At 48.3% G+C, this 20,882-nt stretch overlaps 2 protein-coding genes across 2 annotated transcripts in view; both read right to left on the bottom strand.

Annotated features, from left to right (window-relative positions):
• LOC149336121 (E3 ubiquitin-protein ligase MIB2-like) overlaps positions 1 to 2,154 on the bottom strand; it is a 33,701-nt gene extending 31,547 nt beyond the window's left edge. Inside the window, exon 1 of the mRNA XM_089554664.1 lies at positions 1,970 to 2,154. The gene's annotated coding sequence lies outside the window, so the exon portion shown is untranslated. The remainder of the gene's footprint in view (positions 1 to 1,969) is intronic.
• Positions 2,155 to 5,231: 3,077 nt separating this feature from the next.
• On the bottom strand, positions 5,232 to 19,360 carry LOC149336120 (facilitated trehalose transporter Tret1-like). Its single transcript, XM_089554080.1, has 6 exons — positions 19,125 to 19,360; positions 18,047 to 18,305; positions 17,219 to 17,407; positions 11,682 to 11,918; positions 8,861 to 9,100; positions 5,232 to 5,519 (listed from the first exon to the last, which is right to left on the bottom strand). Exons 1-6 carry the CDS (start codon positions 19,358 to 19,360, stop codon positions 5,232 to 5,234), a joined length of 1,449 nt encoding a protein of 482 aa, XP_089410206.1.
• Between the last annotated feature and the right edge of the window lie 1,522 nt (positions 19,361 to 20,882).

The following is a 20,882-nucleotide window of genomic DNA, read 5'->3' as shown; positions in this document are numbered from 1 at the left end:
GGTGGCCGAATTTCAATGGAGGCGAAATTCTAGAGGCTCGTGTGCTGTGCGACGTCACTGCACGTTAAAGAACCCCAAGTGTTCTAAATTTCTAGAGCCCTTCACTACGGCGTCCCTCATAGACTAAGTCGCTTTGGGACGTTAAACCCCAATAAACCAAAGCTGGATTACATACGAAACAAAAACTCTTAAGTAAATAAAATGTTGATAATACCATTATCAGTAACGTTATTTAACCTTATCAAAACAAGGCAAGCGACTGGCACAAGAATGCACCGCGTGTGCGCTGCTCGCCTTCGACTGATGAGAGACAGATAACGCCCGAAAGAGGAAACACGTCATTGACAGTTGCTGCCTTGATGCACCCGAAAAAGGCATGAGAAACGGCTTCCGGCTAAGTGTGCATGTGCGTAGCAGGTAAGTCACAATATTGCGATTTGCGATATCGCGTGTATAACGTTAAGGGGCATTGGCGCTTTGATATTGCGCTGGCTTTTGTGTTGGAAGCGTGGAAACGGAACGCGCAGTGTGCCGTCAGGTGGGTATACGTGGCTTTATCTCGACCATTGTCTGCTGCGGTCGCGCGTAGCGCCCTATCTTCGTTCAGTCATTGCGGTCGCACGAATTGAGGAAATACTCAGGCGAGCGCAGAGTGCAGACATCCTGCATAACAGCCCAGGACGAATTTTCCATCAATCCCGAAGCTTCTGAGAAAGCTCCACAGCTTTCGTACGGTCGACCTGAGTTGCATGCTAATGAATAAATTACAAGGCAACCGAAATATACTCTACATTGAGCATGTCTCTTAAATGCATTGTACCATCAAGTCAATAAGCCTAATCAAAATAATTAAAAAACTTGCATAGACGTTGGCCTAATTAAATCTACAGGAGGCGATGTCCGTGAAGGTATAATGTTTTCAGCGCCAAAGCTCATTGAATTCGTAGTTTTGTGGGGTAGGTGTCATTAGTTTATAGAGGTAAATGTCAAAATTTTTGCCGGTTAGAATCCCTTAAGAAATTGTGAAGGGGCGCCGCGGTGTCTCAGTTGTTATGGCGCACGGCTGCTTATTCGAAAGACGTGAGTTCGATCCTGGCCGCGGCGGTGGCATATCGCCCAGTACATGGGCGATGGAGGCCCGTGTACTGTGCGATGTCAGTGCACGTTAAAGAACCCCAGGGGGTCGAAATTTCTGGAGCGCTTCACAACAGCGTCTCTCATAGCATGAGTCGCTTTAGGACGTCAACCCCACATGAACAAAATGTTGAGAATCCCGTAGTCGATTTGTAGTTGCTATACAGAGTCAAAAGTGCGCACACAAACGAAGAATTAAGGAAAAAGTAGCGACAGATCACATTATGAAATATTGACCATTCGCAACTATCAGTAGAAGATAATTATTCTCTGAAACACCACAAAAACGGGAAATCACTCCTATCGGGGCAGCTAAAATCGTGCCCAAGCACAGCACGGTACAACGAACAACGACAAAAAATCGACAGTGACACTTCTTCAGGAACACGACCAGTTGACAATTTTTTTTACGAAAAAAAATACCGACTTTTTTTTTTCTGCTAGACGTAATGAAGACTTTATGCTGGAACAAATGAATATATTGATTTGTGCACAAAATTCAAGCAGGAAATCTTTCACGACCAATGTACACAGCCAGTCAAGCCATAAAAGTGTTCAAGGAGTCCGACGCCTTCGAAGCACTCATTTAACAGGCCAAATTTACATGCACCTACCTCTGCATACGAGCTGGAATTTTCTACCGCACCGTTTTGTGTAAAAATTACTGCGCGAAGGTAATCAATTTACTAAGCACATGACAAAGCTTCGCCGAAGAAAAAAAGCTACTCGTCGTAGCAATAAAGAACTACACTTGCTAAGCTAAATAAACTAATTAAAGAAAACGTGAACAAGACGACAATGCGCTGGAGGTTGAAAATAAACCTTGGATATTTACCGTTTTCCTCCGGCTATTTAACAAACGGCAGTTTGGCTTGAAGACACCAATATCAGGGGGCCGCAGGAGACCGCTTGGTAAAGTGCAAAGCACTAATCGAATAGTGCAAAGACATGGGTTTAGGTCTCTAGCATAAACCTGTGGAGCTACCTGAGGAATAAAATGTTTTCATAGCTCGATCTCGTTTCCCCACCGCTAATGTGCAAACGCACAAGAAGTGTAACAATGAGTGCACCTCACAGCCCATGGTCTCAAGTGTTTTATCTCTTGGTGACTATGAAGGTTCTCGGAAACCAATGATATGCTTTCACGGCGTTGAAAATAGCGGTATATTGGAGGAGTGCAGAGTTGATACGTCGCAATAAGGTGCGTTATCTCTGAGAAAGAAGGAAGGGCGCCGACCCAAGTAGAATTACAAAGATATCGCGTCTTTCGTCCCCGAGATAAGATATAAGCGTGACGTTGGCACAGGCATTCTTCACTAGAAGGCAAGGAGGTGAGTATTATTGTATTCTACAAATTGTTGGACATAGTTTTGTCACCTTTCTTATTTCTAAGCCCTGCTTTCATCAGCGCGCTCTTTTAGACTACTGCAGTTTCGATAGGACATCGACCACAAACAAGTTTTCATGGTTAAGACGTCATACCTTTGAGGCCCCTGCTGAACTAGCGGAAACGCGTACAAACCATTCATTGTGACGCACTTCTTCTCAGATAATTCAAAACAGCTTATGGACCAGTGCAGCTGACGAGGCACTTGAGGAAACTATCATTTTGAAAATACAGGTGTCACATGTTTGATCTCTCAACCCGGCCAATTTTATGTGCTGTTGCTGAAAGATTGCCATGATAGATCTGCATCGGACAACTGGACTAAGTTTCGTGACAGCTCATATACATTCCAAAAAAAATTTGATTTCTTAAAAAAGCGATAAGCAATCGTGTACGAAGGAACCAAAACGGGGAGTTTAACGTCCCAAAGCGACTCAAGCTATGAATGGCGCAGTAATGAAGGTCTCCGGAAATTTCGGCAGCTGTTGGCTTGCTTAAAGGGTAACTGCCCACTTTTTAAGAATTTCGCGATATTCAAGGATTCAAATCTCTATAGGCTGTAGGTAAAGCATGCCAAGTGTTTTTGCACTAGCATTAAAAATAGTGGCGTAATCGGCGAGTGAATTTTGCGCTTCTCCTCAATGCACCGGAGGAATGCGGGGATGTTCAATGTGACGTCACGGAAGGTATGATTTCAAATTACCGCTGTCGTCAGCCACACCCTGCTTTGCCTCGTTGCACACTGTAAAACAACGCTCAGAGGGATTTGCCTTCGGTGGGGTTGGTTTTTTCCTCAAAGCAGGCGTTCATGCGTTGGAAATATACCGATACCTTCGATGACGTCACCATGCGCCCCCCACTTGGCCTTGTGCGCTGCGGAGAAGCTTGAAGAGCATCGCGAATTTAATCGGCGACTACGTCACTATTTCAAACGCTAACCCGAAAAGACTTTCCATACTTTACCTGCAAGTCTCCTACATTCGAGCCTTTCAAGCTCGTTGATTTCTAAAACATATGCAGTTTCTCTTTAATATGAGTGTCATAAGTCCTTCATTTCCGTCGTAAGAACACAAACAGAACAAGAAAAAAGTTAGTCCTCGATGTACTTTGTTAAACTAGATGCGACGTTGGTGCGCTAGCACAATTATATATACCCTCCGCATCCTTTAGCCTACTTATGAAAATTCTACAGACAATGCAAGTGTAAGCTGACGCAACGCGGTTTCGCCCTTTCCACTTGCTGCAGGTGCCACTAAACCGGTTGTTCTCCTTCACCAGGACGCCACCAGTTTAACGAGGATGCATAACAGTGTTTCACAAGTCTCCACCCCCCCCCCCCCCCCCTTCCAGTGCTAGCGCACGAAAAGCAGAGTGGCTTTTCCCCTCTCTCCACTTTTCCACTTGACAACCATGGCAGATGGCAGGTGGAGGCTTCAACCCCGGACAAGAAGGCGTTTTCTTTAAAGAGACATCTATAGTCGGATACAACTTAAGTCTCCAGTGAAGCTCCGCCCACATTCAGCCTCCGCGCACAGAATTCCTCCGCGACGAAAAAGTAATCCGCTGCTTAAACGTTCCTCGTTACATAAACAAGAAGCTTATCACAAGAAAAAAATCATGAGCGCTAGAATTTTGGTAAGTGGATGGCTTGATTTAGACAAACATTAAAAAACCGATTTCGTTTACTGTTGCGATTGGCCAGCGGAGTAATGCAGGACTCCGTGGAGTGCAGCCCAGTGTTAGCAACTGCTGTTTTTTTAAGTTGTATCCTACTATAGTGCTAGCGCAGTAAAACTTAATTAGTCGAGTGTGTGGCGAGCGATGTGATTTTAGTCGCGTCCTCCATTAATGCATTGGTAATTTTTAAACCTTCACACACGTTACTGGACACCCCGTACATACAGGAAAGCGACAGTTTACAACGGTTGTTTGTACAGGATGGACCGTGGCGAAGTATCTTCACAGACAAAAAAAAACATGATCAAATAACACGTTAAGCTACCGTCAAGTTAATATTTCTCGCCAAAATTGCTCGCAAAGCATTCAGAGCACGTTCTTAAAAAAATGCACCGACACTAAATTCAATAAAAAGTTTGCAAGTTATTTCTTCTCAAAACTGCATTACCCTACCAGATAAAATGCGCTATGGTGTTCGTTCATGCAGAAGGTATATACAATCTAGCTGCGCTTCCCTTAACGTACCTTGAACAGAGGCACATGCATTAATCTTTGAGGCTAATATCTACACTTGCGAATACATAGGTGATTCCTATGTTATCCAGCTGAGCTCAGATTTGTGTCGGTAAGTTGAGCTCCTACTAAAGTGTGCTCATTTCCACGACAGCTATATACAAGCAACAATAGTGCGGTTCACAACATTCCGCGTCCGCACAGGTTAACAGCAGGTCGAGATTTACTTTTCGGAAGGTGCACCTGTGCGGAGGGATTGACAAAAATGAGGAGTAACAGGAAAGGCACACAGCTGGAGACCAGGCACGGTAAAGTCAAATTGTAACTGCGTGACGCATTTCATGCAGTAAAGACGAAATAGGATTGAACTGCTTTAATAAAAGCTTGGAAGAAATAGGTTATTTTGGGAAAGAATGATGTTCAACGAGCGATGACAATTACACGCCATAAATCAAGTGTTCCTAAAGCAACTACGCGAGGCAAGAGTAAAGGCGTTCTTGCAATGCTGAGAAAGTTCATTTCAGTGCTTCATGAACAGCGACTGCTGGCGTGAGATCACCGAACGATACTCTTCACCGTCGGCAGTGATCTCTAGCAGTAGCTGCTCCATAGAGCGGCCGCTGGTCTCTGGGGCGAACCAGTAGAACAGGGAGGTGCCCGCCAGGGTCACGGCGCTGAAGAACCAGCCGGCAGCAACGAAGGGCAGCGTCTCGCCAACAGCGCCGAAGAAGAGCGCCAGGGCGAAAGAGCTGAGCCAGTTGAAGGCGAACGCCAGACTCAGCAGGAAGCCACAGCCGCGGAGTGGAATCTGCGCCACCATTTGTAAACAGTGGGATATGTCATTGTAAAGCTTCATGTGGACTTTGAGAAACGTCGTAATGTAAGACCATGAATTAATTTAGGCCACCCGAGGTTCATCAACGCACCCTGGCATCGCACGGCACAAGCGCTTCTTCTAATTTCGCCTGCTTCGAAACACTGCCGCCAAGTCCGCGATTCGAACCCGCGTCCTTGGGTTCAGCAGCTCGAAGTCATAGTCACCGGGCAACTGTGGTGGGTAAGCAATGTGAGTTGAGCGCACTTTTCTCGCCAATGACCGAGACTGTCATTGGCACGAAAAGTGCGAAAAGGAAACAAAACTTGAAATCAAATTTTTTCACTACGTTATGCTACGGCGTCCAGACACGGGAAAAGACTTCCAGGATATTCGCTCTCCGCTAGGACAAATGAGCGACATCGACGTCTGTATCACATGACAACTCTCCCCGATGATTACAAGGCTCGCGTGAGAAAGGCAGATGTGGATTCAGATTTTTCAAGTGCAGGCAAAACAGCCAGTGAAAGCAGCGCCGCGCAGAGCCAGGAAGCAAGCACTTCTGAGTGTGGGTGGAGAATGGACGTACTTTGGGCAAATAGGAGTTGCCATTTATGGAAAGGGTACTGCGTTCTAATCACAGAGAGACAACTTTTATCCAAAACTGAGCAGTTATAAGCTATAAAAGACCAAAAACTTGGCTGAGGTTCAACCGGGCTGAACCTAGTTTACAGAGCGGGAGCGCGATTAAGCATGTCAGAAACGGTTTGCTGTGGTTCAACTGTATTGCATATCAATAACTTAACGACATGGTTGTTGCTTGATTAAAAAGAAGGCTGATTTGTGGTGTGTGAAGTAGCTTGCTGTGGTTAGAATAGGGTTAACTTGGAAGCGTGGGCAATTGCAGCTTCCGCAAACAGCTACCTCTGTCGTTGTTCACTACGCTGCTGCCCCTGCTTCTACAAACGAGCCTCTCGTTCTTCTTCAGTGCCTGCTTCAATCTTAGCACGTTTCCTCGCTCTTTCCTTCACCAACGCGCCCTGTCGACGTTCTTGATCACGAGAATCATCAGATTCAACCAGCCGTCTACGATGCACAGCCGAAACACTGGCTCCAGCGTGCGACTCCTCCATGGCTATCTGCGAATATCAAGAAACTCTTCGCGCTTTTTATTATCTTATCAGATGAACGGAGAGTCACGTGGTACAGCGCAACTGCGAGGTAAGCGGTGAATCACGTTGTTAACGCAGTTGCGAAGGCCAGCGAACGCCGCCGCGGATAGTCACATGGTATGACGTGACAGCCACCCCCCCACCCCGCCGCTGGAAGGGCTTTCTTCGGAGTGACATGACCTTGAGGTTTTGCGTGGGAGGAGTAGAGCTTCCGCTCTACAAACAAATTAGAGGTTCCACCATCAGTGGCTGATTTCGTATGTGAAGTGCATGCGTCGACACCAATTTTTTGGCGCGCATCTCAGAAGCAGCGCTACAAAAGGATGGCAACCCGCCCTTCTCAGTAAGGACGTCACAAGTTCGAATCGAATGGCGGGAACATTCTTTAATGAAAATTTCTCGCAACTAAATGCGTATTTTCATAAATGCGCCGGGAAAACGTCGACATGGCCGGGAAGAGTTAGAGAATCAATTTTTTTACTGCATTTGTCATTTAGATGAATCACTTAGTTTGTACTTCATTTTTCAAGAAACGTTCAAGAAAATAGAATTCTGACTGTGCCAGCTTCTCATATACAAAAACACTATAATACAGTACAAGGTCAATCCTTCATAGCAGGAACACGAGTTCGTGGTTCGGCAACTTCTCGCAGCGCCCACTGGGGAGGGGGGCATCGCTTAACCTGTGAGGCGCCGCCAGCTTGCGCTACGCGAGCTGCACCACTATACGCGCTCAAGTTTTTGCGCTATGAGTGATAAGCTGTGTACACAAATAGAGCGAAATTAGTTTTTACACTGTTAGATATCGAAAAAAATTACGCACTTTCCACTGCATTTGACACTAACGAAAGAGAATGTGTGAAAGATGCGGAAGAAGTTGCGCAAATTTTTTACGCAATAATCTCTCAAACTTGTTTAAAGTGTATGCGACAGGGTGAAGGGCCCTTGCACTTCGTTGCGGCCTGACGCATCACATCTACTAAGGCTGCCACAAATCTCAAGCGGAATCAAATTGGGCTTTCGGAAAGAAACGCCACATATAAAGTAAGAGGATATTCAGGTTTTCGAGACCAAATTCATAAATTCTGAAGGAAAAGTACTCACAAAAGGTGACTAAGGGCAAGCGCTGTATAAAGACGCGCCGCAACATTCCAGGTCGACCAATTGCAGTTGAGGCGGAGGAGAATGCTTTAGTATGTGGGCTCCGATTTCGTGAGTATACTTACTAGTGGTGCCTTATGAGCACTGCTGCGAAAACTAGTGCCACAGCATCAGAAGATGACAGTTTAACACGAGGGGAGAATGGCTGCTTGGTAAGTTTTCCAATCTTTGAAATCATTTAGATATAAAGCGTAACCTGCCACACGTTCCGACCTGGGCTGGCACGTGCAAATTCCCGCGTTTTCTTTCATTTCGCATACGGATGAATATTGATGAAGACGATGATTTCGAAAACACAGCGCGAGTGGGTGGCATTTTAACACACGGGGAAAAGTCGGCAGCGGTGGTCGAGTAGTCTATAGCAGTTGCAAGCGAATTCGGTCTGTTCATGCCGCCGCAGTTCCCAATCCCGCTCTACAGGCCGTAAGTATGGTAAGCTGTTTTTCTGATCTCTCGTCGGCTGCCCACCGACTGACGGACGCCTCGTTGAAGTTCGTACGGTGTGTTATAATGCTAACGCATTCATGATGCTGCGCTCGTTGCACAAGAGCATGCCCTGCGCTTTCTGTAATCCTGTCTTTCTGCGCCGTTGAATGCATAGATAAATTTGGTGTCAGGGAATGAAAGGAGCAGTAACTGTCTCAATTCTCGGTGAACACCGCAACCGCACCGCAATGGAAAAAGGGAAGAAAGGAGCGAAATAAGTATACGAGGGCAAGGAGCGCACTAGTAGAGAACTCTGGGTTTATTTCGATCAAATGGGGGAGTTCTTTAAAGCGCACTGACATCGCAAAACTCCACGGGTGTCTTATGCCTGTCACCCTCAACGGAACGCGGTCCGGACATTATCTCGCATCCTCGAGTTAAGCAACCGAACGCGCTAACCACTGAGCCCCCGCGGTGGATCAATGCGCCATTTGTTAAACCAGCTTTTGGTTTGAACGAAAAAACCTTGACGCCACGTAAAGTCAAAAGCTAGACACCATCCCCTTCCAAACATACCATCTCGGCGGCGAGTAGCCAGCTGACTGGTCCCAGACCGAAGGAGTAACCGACAAGATAGGCAACCAGCAGGACCAGCTCCAGGCCCCGCACCACCCATTGCGCCTCCCCTGAGCGGCTCGACATGCCCATGGCTCCTACGGCGAACAACGTGCACACGCACACGCACGACGATGCGAGGAAGAGGCGGCGACGGCCCAGCGTGTCCATGGTCGCCGCAGAGGCCCCGGAGGACAGCAGCTGGGTCATGGCAGAAAACTCTACGTCACAATCTAAACCATGCCTGCTTGTTTGCATCATCACTATCGTGGAAATTTTATATTCTCATTATAAAGGCTGAACGTTCTGCATTCAATATTTTTATTAACGTACACGACATCCCATGCTTACACACTTGTCTCTCCAACTTTTTGTATCCATATATACGTATTGTTTTCTCCGGATTAAATTTTCTAATCAAACTATTTACCCCAATGTAGAAGCTTGGTCTAGTTGGTGGGAATTCATTTTAAAACAGCGCGAAAAGACACGGACGTAGGGAAGAGACGACACAGGAGCGCTGACTTACAAGCGACGATTTACTGCGAAGAGCCCACTGTTATAGGTAGGTTGCGCAACAAACAAGAAAACAGTCAGAAAAGCACAAAAGCGAATTGCTGTTTCTTTCTGCTAAGAGGTGAAACCTTTGTGACGATAAGTTTTCTTTTATTACTACACATTTGCCTCTTTAGTGCTTTTCTCTGTTTTTCTTGTTTGCCGCGAAACCTACCTATAAAAGTGGCTCTTCACAATAAATCGTCGTCGTGTCGTCTTTTCCCTACGTCCATGTCTTTTCGCGCTGCTTAAAAATGAAATGTATTCACCCCATCATTCGACTGTGCCACCGTTTGTCTCTTCCCCACATCGCCTCATGCAATGTGCGTATTTATTTCTTCCAGAAGCTCATTAGTAGCCTACTCGCTACTCGTTATGGTGGTGCGTGGGGGGGTGGGGGGGGGGGGGGTGGCGAGTGGCGAGTGGCTAGTGTTTCTGGGGGCTGGATGCTTCACTCTCCGAGGCTAAAGGCATGCATGGAAATCACCGACTTTTTCGCACTGCGACACTGGTACTGGTTTCGCAGTAAAAGACCGACAGCTAATACGTATTTCCCAAGCTGCCGGCTCGGGGGCCCAGCCACGCTACCCTGGTCTCCCTGCACCCACCCTTCGGCAAAGGCCAACTTCGACAACTGGTTTCAAACTGGAGGCCTTCACCCTGACCGTTACGCAGAGTACCGTCAACTCAATCCTGAATCCCCCCTCATTATCTATGTGGATATTACTGTTTTTTCGGCGGCAGGTCAGTACAGCTGCCTTCATGTGTTCCAGATAACGCTGATCACTAGTCGAACCCTCAGCAAAAGCGCCTACAATTTTTAAAACTGTTGTATATGAGGCTTTTTACGCGGCAAAAAGTCAGAGCTCATACATGGCCCCGATGAGCTAGATGCGGGCTGCCACCGGGCGCACCTAGCCGCCCGGGGCCATCAGCAAATGCATACGCATTAGTAGCGAACAGTGGCGGTAAACGATACCGGTGACGGCAGCGCCATGCTAAAGCTTTTCGTTGTCGACGCGTGTCGAATGTATATTATGGAGCTCATATCAGCGCTCCTCTCCGAGTATCTTACTGCGTGGTGGCGAAACATGGCAGCGACACCATTTCCTCCCGAGGAATTCATATCTGGCTCAGTAGGGTACAAAAGATGTGGCCTATTTCGAGCAGTTGTCATGCGCGATTCGTACAGCAGCTTGAAGGGGTAATGTGGTTTCAACAGCGCCACTGAGAATAGAAGAAAAAAGACACAAAACGCGGACTCTTAAAATAGGGTTGCGGTAGAAACGCTGCTGAACGCTCAACGTACATCTCCGCTTCCATTTCAGGCTGCAGCCATGACCGAGAAACCTGAACAACTTCGAATATTTTCAAGTAGATATATTTGTCATGCCGTAATTGGCTTGCAGCGACTGATCCAACCACGTGTAAAATACCGGCTGACCCATACACCTATGGCTAATAACCAGCAGCCACGTGCACTCAGAAACGGCTTCCGCATAGCGCTAGGCTGGTCACAGCCACTGCATCTTTGTAGTCAAGCTGAAGCACTTTTGTATCGTGAAATCCAGTAGTCTCCTTCATATCTTTTCAAGGCGTTCTAAATTCTTAGTCTTAATGTTGACTCCAAAAAGTTCAACTTTAACGTTAATCTGGAGAAGGGGTACATCTAGAGGCTAGTTGGTTCGACCCTCCCATTATGTGAAACCAACTAACCTGCAGCAGTACCCTGGCGCGTTTAATTTCTCCTACGTCAGGCACTTCATATTCCCCACGGCTCTGTCGTTTCTTCATCGTGCCGTCTTCGCGCTGAAGATTTTACACTGATTCTAGAGGCCCTTGCGCTGTGCGATGTCAGTGCACGTTAAAGAACCCCAGGTGGTCGAAATTTCCGGAGCCCTTCACTACGGCGTCCCTCATAGCCTGAGTTGCTTCGGGACGTTAAACCCCAATAAACCAAACCAAACAGATATGACCGGCCGCCCAGCGTGCACAACGCATGTACCTCCTATAGTAGAGACTCTGATCTCCCGCCTTGGTGACGATTTCTGTCTCCGGACATTTGTACTGCGACTGCACTGGACAATAGATACCACAGCGGATAGTACTGAGTTCTCGTCCCAACGATTTGTAAGCATTTGATACTGCGTCGACGGCCTCCCTTTTGACATTCAGGGCATCACGAACTCGGCAATGTTCCACATGAAGCGGGCCGCTCAATACACACCTGCAGCAAAGCCAGGATGATGGCGAATTTGGAAGATGACAGCGGCAAGCCAACATCTTGTGCCAGTCCCTCGACATATTGGGGGGCCACAGAGATGCCCGTCAACTGCTGGACGAACATCATGTGGTAGGCCAGGAGCACGTTGACCGCTGAAGGGGGAACCCAGATGAACGCTTCCTCGGTACGGTGCGCGTCGCGGTCCTCGTTGGTGCCTCTGCGACGGAGTAGCCTGAGCGCCTGCGCAAAGCGTAAACCCCGCTGTCTCATTGTAGGACGATATGGTCTGTGCTGATATGAATACATGCACAGTTTCGGACTGACTATAGCTGGAATTAGTGCATTGTCGTTGATCAAAATGGTGCGACGTGATCTTAAGATATCACAAAGCACGCTGATTGGCTGAGGAGATACCCACAGTCTTTAGTCGAAGCGCGGTAATAGTGAAAGTTATTGGGCTTTAATACGGTGGTGACTTGGATCATAATGGCTCAAACACAAAACCTTATATTAATGAGTTAGCATTAGAACCCTCCGTTTAGGAAAATCTGACCGCCTGTCCGTCCTTCTCAAGCTTCGGTAGGCAGATGAATAAACTGGAGAGGAAACTTAAAGGGATACTGAGGCGGTTTTCGAATCAGCTAACCTTCTAGGGTTTTGAAGTAGTGTCATTGCTGATCACGTCTGTGAAATTATTTTTTCGATTTTGGCTAAAACAGCGGCGCAATCACCAATTAAAAACGCGATGTTTAAATTTCCCGCGCCCCGCGCGAGCGCAGGAGAGGGGAACAGCGGAGAGGGAAACCTCGTCCATGTCGGCCAGCGTGACGTCATGTTGAGGAGCCGGGGATGCTTCGGCGCACCCGAGCGCGCTTTCAGCGCGCGTTGTTTCTCGTGCTGCACGCGTTGTTCCTCGTACTGCGTGCGTTGCGACGTACAAAGCGTGTCAGCCGACCTTGAGAATCAGATTCAACAGGTACTGCTCTGCGTTCGTGTCCACGAACAACTACGGCCGCGACTGTGTCGTCTTCCACTGTTTTCCGCACGACCACAAGCTCGCAGCGCAACCGCTCGCTGCAGTGACGAAGAATTCAAGCCGACTAAAGCAAGCTTACTCTGCTTGAAACACTTTCGTAAGAGCGGTTACAGGCAGAGCTTGTCCTAGTGTGATCTCTGGAGATTTCTGTCGAAAAGGCGCGGCTGAACCATGACACAGTTCCATCGATTTCCTCGCGCATAAGAGGCGTGTCACCATTCCGAAGCGCCTCTTCTAAAAGTAGAAACGTTCTCACTTATCCCCTGATAGAGGCTAAAGCATGTGTCGCTCTCCTCAACTTAGGTGCGGCCAGACCACCTGAGACGTGCTCAGCAAGGCTCGGTTAGTGATTTTATACTCGGTTCGACGTGTCCAAGCAAGCAAGCAAGCAAGCAAGCAAGCAAGCAAGCAAGCAGAGCAAAGCACAATAAAGCAAAGCAAGCAAGCATCGAAGCTCTTCATATGCGGCATCTCGTTTAATCCTAGCTAAGCAATTAAAATGAAAGCGTTCGACGTCGATTTCGGATGCAAATTTATGAGAGAAATGAATGCCAACCGAGTTTTTGCAAAAAAACACCGCAACCTTACTCGGTTTCTTCATCAAGTTGTGGCAGCGGGCGAGTTGCAGCTAGCTTGGCTTTTAAACACACATATAGTTGGCAACTACTTCACTGAACCTAAACTGAAAATCTAGGAAGGGCGAACGTTTCCGAGGCAGCGATTAATATTTTCTCGCATCTGCTGAACGCGCCAGGAGTGATGCGTATTTGTGCGCGTATTTGGCTTGGTTTCCAGCCCACCATGATTGCGTCACTATCTTGTGGTCACATGCCTCGCAGTGCTTGGCCACTGCGCTTCGCTAATTTTGACACAAACTTTGTGCTCCTTCATCGTTCACTTGAAAAGCTTTCTTGCCCCAACCTGCAACGCCGGGTACTGAGAACAGGATTTACGCAGTGCTTTGGGCCTTTTCTTTAGGATGACGCTCTTCCGGGCGAGCCAGGAGGCGTCCGGTGGTGGTAATTGACTTGAGTATTGTTCGCACCCCTTCCTTTCCGAGAATACGAGCCGATGTTGTGCTGGCACCTTTTACGCATGGTCTGTATCGCGTCTTTGACGCTGGCGTATGCTTGTGCTAGGCATAGAATTTTTTGCTTGTGTCTTTTTTGGTTTCAGGCGATACGAGGAATGAGCAAACTGTAGTATCCTTTTCTTCGGTGGTCAGTAAAAAAAAAATAGTCGCCGTATTCGCTTTTACAACGACACGGAAAGCTGCGATCTGCCCTCAACGCAGCGCCGGATCCGCATCGGCAGCTTCTCCAGTCCTCAAAGTGACGTCACGACCTCTCTTGACCAATCACGGGCGGCGGCGCGCCGCGCGGCGTGCCCCGCGGCACAGGCCGCATATTTCGGCTAAAAAAGTCGATTCGCGCTTGTTTTTGCCTTATTTGGATGCGATATTCCAGTATACAGCTTGAAAAACTATAGGATGCCGCTGCCAGCCCGATTTTCAGAAAAAGTGCTTCAGTCTCCCTTTAAGCTCCGCCTTAAGGGTATGACGCGATAGCGTAATGGTTTGATTCCCATATATGCAGAAGGTCATTCTCTGCTTCACATTCATAGATCCCTGGGAGTCCTCGTATCTCTTCCGGCACAGTGGTGCAGCGGTTGAGCGATGCGATGGCAGGTGCTCCCACCGGTGGGCCTTGTGTAGCCCAAGTCTGCTCTTCCCGAGCGACGAATAAATAATTAATTTAACTGCCACCTGCCCCGGTGGGCAGTTTTCTCACTATCCGATGGGCAGGTTGTGATGACCCCGCAAGGTCACGCCACCTAGGTGGCCCACCTACCTCCTAGGTTGCTCTCTGGCCACCACCTGTCAGAGTTATGCTCGTAATTTTTCGCTCAAAACGCCGATGCCGACAACGTCGACACCGGATTTTCTGGACAACGGGGCCTTTAACGCTGTCGGGTTAAGAGTGGAGAGCAAGAAAATTTCCCTCTGCACTTTCGGGGAAGAACAGGAGGGAGAGGAAAGATGAAGAGAGGGTAGCCTCTCACGTGAGAGGCGACGGGTGGCGAAGGGGCGAGAAGGAGACCCCTCTCCACTATCAGGGGAGATAAGTGAGACGGAAAGTGCGGCAGTGAAGACGAAGAGAGACTGGAGGCGACGAGTGGCGGGTGGGGGAACATGGAGAAAAGTGTCACATTGTGACTGTTGGATTGCATCGGGACAGTCAGGCGGAAGTACGGCGTATCACGTGGCGATTGACGGACCAAATATAAGACCGAATATACTGGGCACCCTTTTGTAATCAGAACAAAACATTTTGTGCAATAAGCCGCCGCGATTGCTCAGTGATTATGATGCTCGGCTGCTGACCCGAAGGATGTGGGTTCGATCCCGGCCGTGGCGATCCAATTTCGATGGAGGCGAAATTCTACAGGTTCGTGTACTGGGCGATGTCAGTGCACGTTAAGGAACTCCAGGAGGTCGAAATTTCCGGAGCCCTTCACTACGACGTCCCTCATAGCTTGAGTTGCTTTGGAATATTAAACCCTCATAAACCATTTTGGCCAGTATGTCCAGCAATAAAATATCACGCTCTCACTGCTGCCTTCATGTAAAGAAAAGTATCTGCTTTTACTGCTGGCCCTTTGTCGAAAATATCAGCCGCCAAGGGCACTTGCGGCACCTCTTGGCGGATACAGACGATGCTAAATAAAGAAACATTCTCAATAAAAATCATGTGCATGAGTCAGTGAAAGCTTTAGTTGGGCCATAGATAGCTCTGCATTCTGCCGTGGAACCACCCTCATGTTGCGCATTCCTACGCTCTCACCATAACCTCCTGAGGCTACCCGCCGCCTCCCACCTTCGCTCTCTATCCTTATTCTCTCTGATCTGCCCTAAAAGAGGAGCGACGGATTTCTCCTTCGGCACTTTGCCACCTGCTAACCATAGCAGGTGGCCGTCACTTTCCATGGGTGGGCGATGGCGAAATAAATTGCTGTTGGTTCAGTGAAGTCAATTTAACTGAACTAAATGACTTAAATTAATCCACATTCGATTACTAGGTTAAATGAAGTTAATTCACAATTCACCTAGTAATTAGGTCTTACGAAGCACGCTGTAGATACCACGGTAGATTACAGCGTCTGATGTTTGGAAAGAATTGGCTGTCGTTCTTGCCACTACGTATACCGAGCTGAACCAATTTAAAGAACAACTTGGGAGCGCAGCTCCTCAATATAATTTTCTCATTACAGCGCAGGACTAAAGCTATGATAACTCCATGTAATTCAGTGAGCCCCAAAAGTTAGGCTTGGTTTGGTTTGGTTTATGGGTGTTTAAAGTTCCAAAGCGACTTATGCTGTGAGGGACGCCGTAGTAGAGGGCTCGGGAAATTTCGACCATCTGGGGCTCTTTAAAGTATACCGACAACGCACAGTACACGGGTCTCTAGAATTTTACCTCCATTGAAATTCGACCGCCGCGGCCGTAATCAAACCCGTGTCTTTCGGATCAGCAGCAGAGCGCCATAACACACTGAGTCACCGCGGCGCTCAAGGTGATAAACATTGATAAGTCTTCAGGTGTTGCACCAACAGAGGAAACCGTAGGATCAGCATTGGCGTGAAAGAGAGTATTCGCATTATTACTCAAGTCATGTGTGCGCACAAGAAACGGCTCCTAGAGAAGCACATTAACAGTCTGCGTAACTGTTGTGTAGAACGCTCGAGCGGCTAATTGCCCGGAAGCAAAGCGATACCTCGCTATAACTTCTAGGTTCTAGAGGCACCACTTGCGCGACAGCAGTGCCCCATAGACCTACAAGCTATGCGAGTGTCAGCATGTGCCTTGAAACCACAGGCTTCCGTCTAAATAAGGTTTTCATCGTGTGGTGCGTATATTGCTTGAGCCCGCTACGTAGTCGTGAAACCGACTGCACTCCATCAAGGCTACCTCTCTATCCTCTGCACAGGAGCTCCCATCCAAGCATATATATTCTGCTTCAGGCAATTCTTATTTTGTCGCAAAAGCAACACTACGCGAGCCGCCGAGCCATTTCGCGGAGCTGACGGAAGGGGATACTGCACACGCGTGAGGAGCAACGTCACACCGCGCACAGCAGGCGCGCCGCCGCCGTCGCTGCGCGAGTGACTCCGAGGTGCCGCCGCCACGCTCGCCAGTTGCGCATGGGCAGTGGCGGCGCATAGCTATCGTGCCGGGGCCGCCGCCGCTGCCGCGCGCTCTCCATCACCTCTCTCTCTCTCCTCGTTGCTTTCGCAATCCTCCAAGCTTAACCAGAGCTAAACCACTGCCAATTTTTCCATCTATGTTCCAAGAGGCAATGGGCACCAATGTATTCCATCTGTCTCTACTTCCAGGCACGCCTGTTAACGTTTTAAGCTATAGAAGCTACACGGGACATCATAAAAGTGTCAAAGTTGGCTACAAAAATCTGCACGTTCGAAAGATCAACTGTTTGCAACAACACACCTGCACGGCGCTGCTCCTGCGTGCGTGTGCTAGAAGCCAACGAGGGGACTCCACCGTGTAAATGGCCGCAGCGCCGAGAAGCAGAGCCGGCATGGCGCAGGCGGCCGCCAGCCAAGACCAGTCCAGAAGCTCGCCCAGACAGCGACAGAAGAGCACTCCCGCCGCCACGGACACGTATAGACAGCCACCCTGAGCAGAGAAAGCGTTCACTACTTGAACTCGTCGCGGTGTTTGGGGCTCCCACTCCTGATAGAAGGTGTAGAATGCGTCATGAAAAGGTCTTTAAACCTCCTGCCACTAGCTACCCGCCGTAAGCACTTCCGCATCTGCCTATTCCATAAGATTTTCTACTCTAATTTTCAACTTCGCTCTCGATGGATTCAACCGGCACCGTTCATTTCTCACCGTCGTGATCATCAACACAAGGTCACAGTGCCTCATTGTAACACAGTGACATGTGCGCAATCCTATTTTCCGCTAACCTCTAAAGAATGGAATTCCCTACCGGCATCATTAACTAGCATCACTGATACAATTCACTTTAGAAGAATACTTACAACTCTAATTACATAATGATCGCTTTTGCTGACTTCTTTTTATCTTGCCTCAGTTGCTCTATAGTTTTGTATGAATTGTGCTTTGTTTACTTTTTTCTTGTTATCGACTGCCCTTCCCCTCTGGAATGTACTTTGTACCCTGAGGGTATCACAAATAAATAAACCTATGATGCACTATGATGCACCTCATTCCAAGAGCCGAATTAGGTTTCTCCTGAAAATAGACTGCCAGTTGGACACGGAATAAACATGCGTTACAGCGTGCACGCACCAGGAGTCCCCTGCTCTCGGTAGCGGCCACCTCGACCACGTAGACGGACGCGCAAAGGGAGGCCATTCCCGCAGAGAAACCGACAGCGAAGTGGCCTGCGTGCAGCCCCAGCAAGCTACGAGCAGACTGGAGGAAGAACCAGCTCAGTAGGAAGCTTACGGAGCAGCCGAGCAGGCCCTGACGCCGGCCCAGCCATTGGCACAGGCTCCCTCCGCACAGGCTGCCCAGCACGGCACCCGGTGACAGAATGCGGCTGAACCTGAGCACAGGCGCGCCTTCGTTGAGCTCTGATCTGTAGACAACCTGCTGGCCCGCTAAGTTGAAGAAAAATTCAAGTTGGTCTGGGACTTCTGAGAAGTTTCCGTGTAGCCGTGTGGCGGCCCATGGATGGATGCAAATTGAAATTACTCTCTAATTGCAAGTACTGAATTACGTGGAAAGACCTATAGACGCGTGTTATTGAAAATTGGTTTTTGAGGAGATTTCGGAAATGACGCAGTATCTGTCTCGCATCTCGGCGGACACCTGAACCGCGCCGTAAGACAAGAGATGAAGGAGGGAGTGAAAGAATAAAGAAACGAAGAGGTACCATAGGCTCTGGCTTAATTTCGACCACCTGGGGGTCTTTAACACGCAGCGACATCGCGCAGTACACGGGCTCGTTTTGCGTTTCGCCTCCATCGAAACGCGGCCGCGGTCGGGTTCGAACCCGGGTACTCCGGCTCAGTGAGTCAAACGCAATTTGTGATTTCTCTCACCGGTGTCACTTATTAGCAGCTTTTGCCGCAATCTTTCTGCACAGTAAAGAGAAGAAAATGGGTCTGCAAATGCCTTCTGAAGTGCTTCAATTAAATTTTTGTGAAAGCCCGTCGTTTGTGTGGTTCGCCTCTGGCCGTCTTTATTCGTTTTTTGCCGATGGGCAACGCCTCTTTTCTTTGACCAAAACACTCCCACTCCGCTGTATCACTGGCCATATTACGTCAGCTGAAACAACACCAACATAACGCCTTGTTTATTTATACCCCAAGACCTGGTGCTCTAGATCGTCTACAAGAAGAGGGGTGTGCATCCTTCTCACCAGAAGACGTGGTCTTCCGAGAGTGGCGGCGACAAATCTTTCTCGTTGGCAGCGTCCTTCGACAGCGTGGGAAGCGCGGACGGCGCGTATCCCAAGGCCGTGCCCATACACAGACCGCCCAGCCAGGCGGCGCTCAGCGCTCGGTACTGGGACAGCGAGAGAGCCCTCGGGCGTCCCTTGCCCAACGTGGGTCGCCAAAGAGCGGATGCTTCGGTCTCAGCCCCCAAGATGGTCATGGCGGCGTGCTGGGCAGTGTTTGTTCTCCTGTCGCCTGTCCAAGCACTTGAAAACCACCAGGAGTCGGGATTTCGCACGCTGGTCCACAGGAAAGAGAGTGGCTTACCTACAACGCCTTCAAGCACCCCACCTTTTGCCTCCCCTCGTTCTTCTGGTTCTTCAAAAAGTGTTAGGTGTGCTGCCCACCCTATTTTTCCTCTTCTTCTTCTTCTGTTCTTCTTCTTCACCTTTTATAATGGCACATACCCACGTGGGGGGATTGACCAAGGTATAGTGGTATACATAAGGAAATTTTCGTGGGATTACGACAAAATATCGGAGCCAAACGTGAATTTTGAAAAATGTATTCATGAAAAACGACAGAAGAATATTTGAAGTGAAATAACGAAGAACATTTTGGCGAGAATAATAATAATAATAAAAAAACTCCGAGACTTTTAAAGGAGTTAGCAAATCAACCTACCAGTTGCAATTATGTAATCATGGAGATTCCCACAAATTGAACCCAATGCAAATCCTTTGGCGCTCGCTCCGAACGATAACAACACTGGCAGAGATAGCGGGAGCCCTAACCTGGAGAGAGGGACCTCCAGGTAAATCTTTCTCTGAAGTGCGAACTTTGGACAGTAGAGCAGGTAATGGTCCACAGATTCAACGTCCCCGCATGAGTCACATAGGTTTGTCGGAGACCACTCACATCTGCGTAGGTATAAATTTAAACTGGGAATCCTGCACCGCAGTCGCGTCATTGATACCTCATACTGCCTGGTTTTACACGAACGGACGTTCCATTTATACGCTAAGTGCTGATAATCAGTAGTATTTAGTAAGGGATCGCGTAACCTGGCTGATATGTGTTGGAACCGGTGAAACCTGGAGATCGCCAACAGACAGAAATTCGGGACGGGATGCGTTACTGGCCCGTCAAGAGCTGACCTTGCTAAATAATCAGCCACCTCGTTGGAATGAATGCCTGCATCACCAGGAACCCAGCAAAACGGACCTCCTTTAAATTGGACGGGACAAAAAATCGCAGGAAGCGGCACAAAAAATCTTTTTGGCAAGTTTCAAGGGAGCCTAAAACTGACAAACAATCAGCCAGGATGATAACGTGAGATACATGACACGGAATTTTGTGCAGGGCCATTCCAAGAGCCATAAATTCCGCAAAGAATATGGGGATATAATCTCGGATGCGGACAGAATAGCTCTTCTGTTCTTTCTGGAACGTTAGCCTTTTCAGCCTTTGCACATTCCCGCAGCAGCTTGAGTTTTTTTAAGAGTTGAGTGGGAACAGTCATTTTGGATGAATATACCAGACTGTTCAGGTTTCTTTACATTTCCGTGTAATGTTCCCTTTCAGCAAAATCTTGGTGACATATTGCCACGTATCATTGTAGTGTTTGTTCGTTCACGCTCAAGGCTGCAGGAAATGATTGTTATCACTTTTGTTCGTGACGCGAGAAGCGACCAGACTAATCTCGATTGATCGCAGCCACGAAAGGCTGCATCTAGGTTTTT

This window comes from Amblyomma mixtum, chromosome 7 (genome assembly GCF_055824585.1).
Source record: "Amblyomma mixtum isolate Tamu chromosome 7, ASM5582458v1, whole genome shotgun sequence".
Classification (NCBI taxonomy): domain Eukaryota; kingdom Metazoa; phylum Arthropoda; class Arachnida; order Ixodida; family Ixodidae; genus Amblyomma; species Amblyomma mixtum.
The sequence above is the reverse complement of the archived record's forward strand: the minus strand, read 5'-3'. Positions and strand labels throughout refer to the sequence as shown.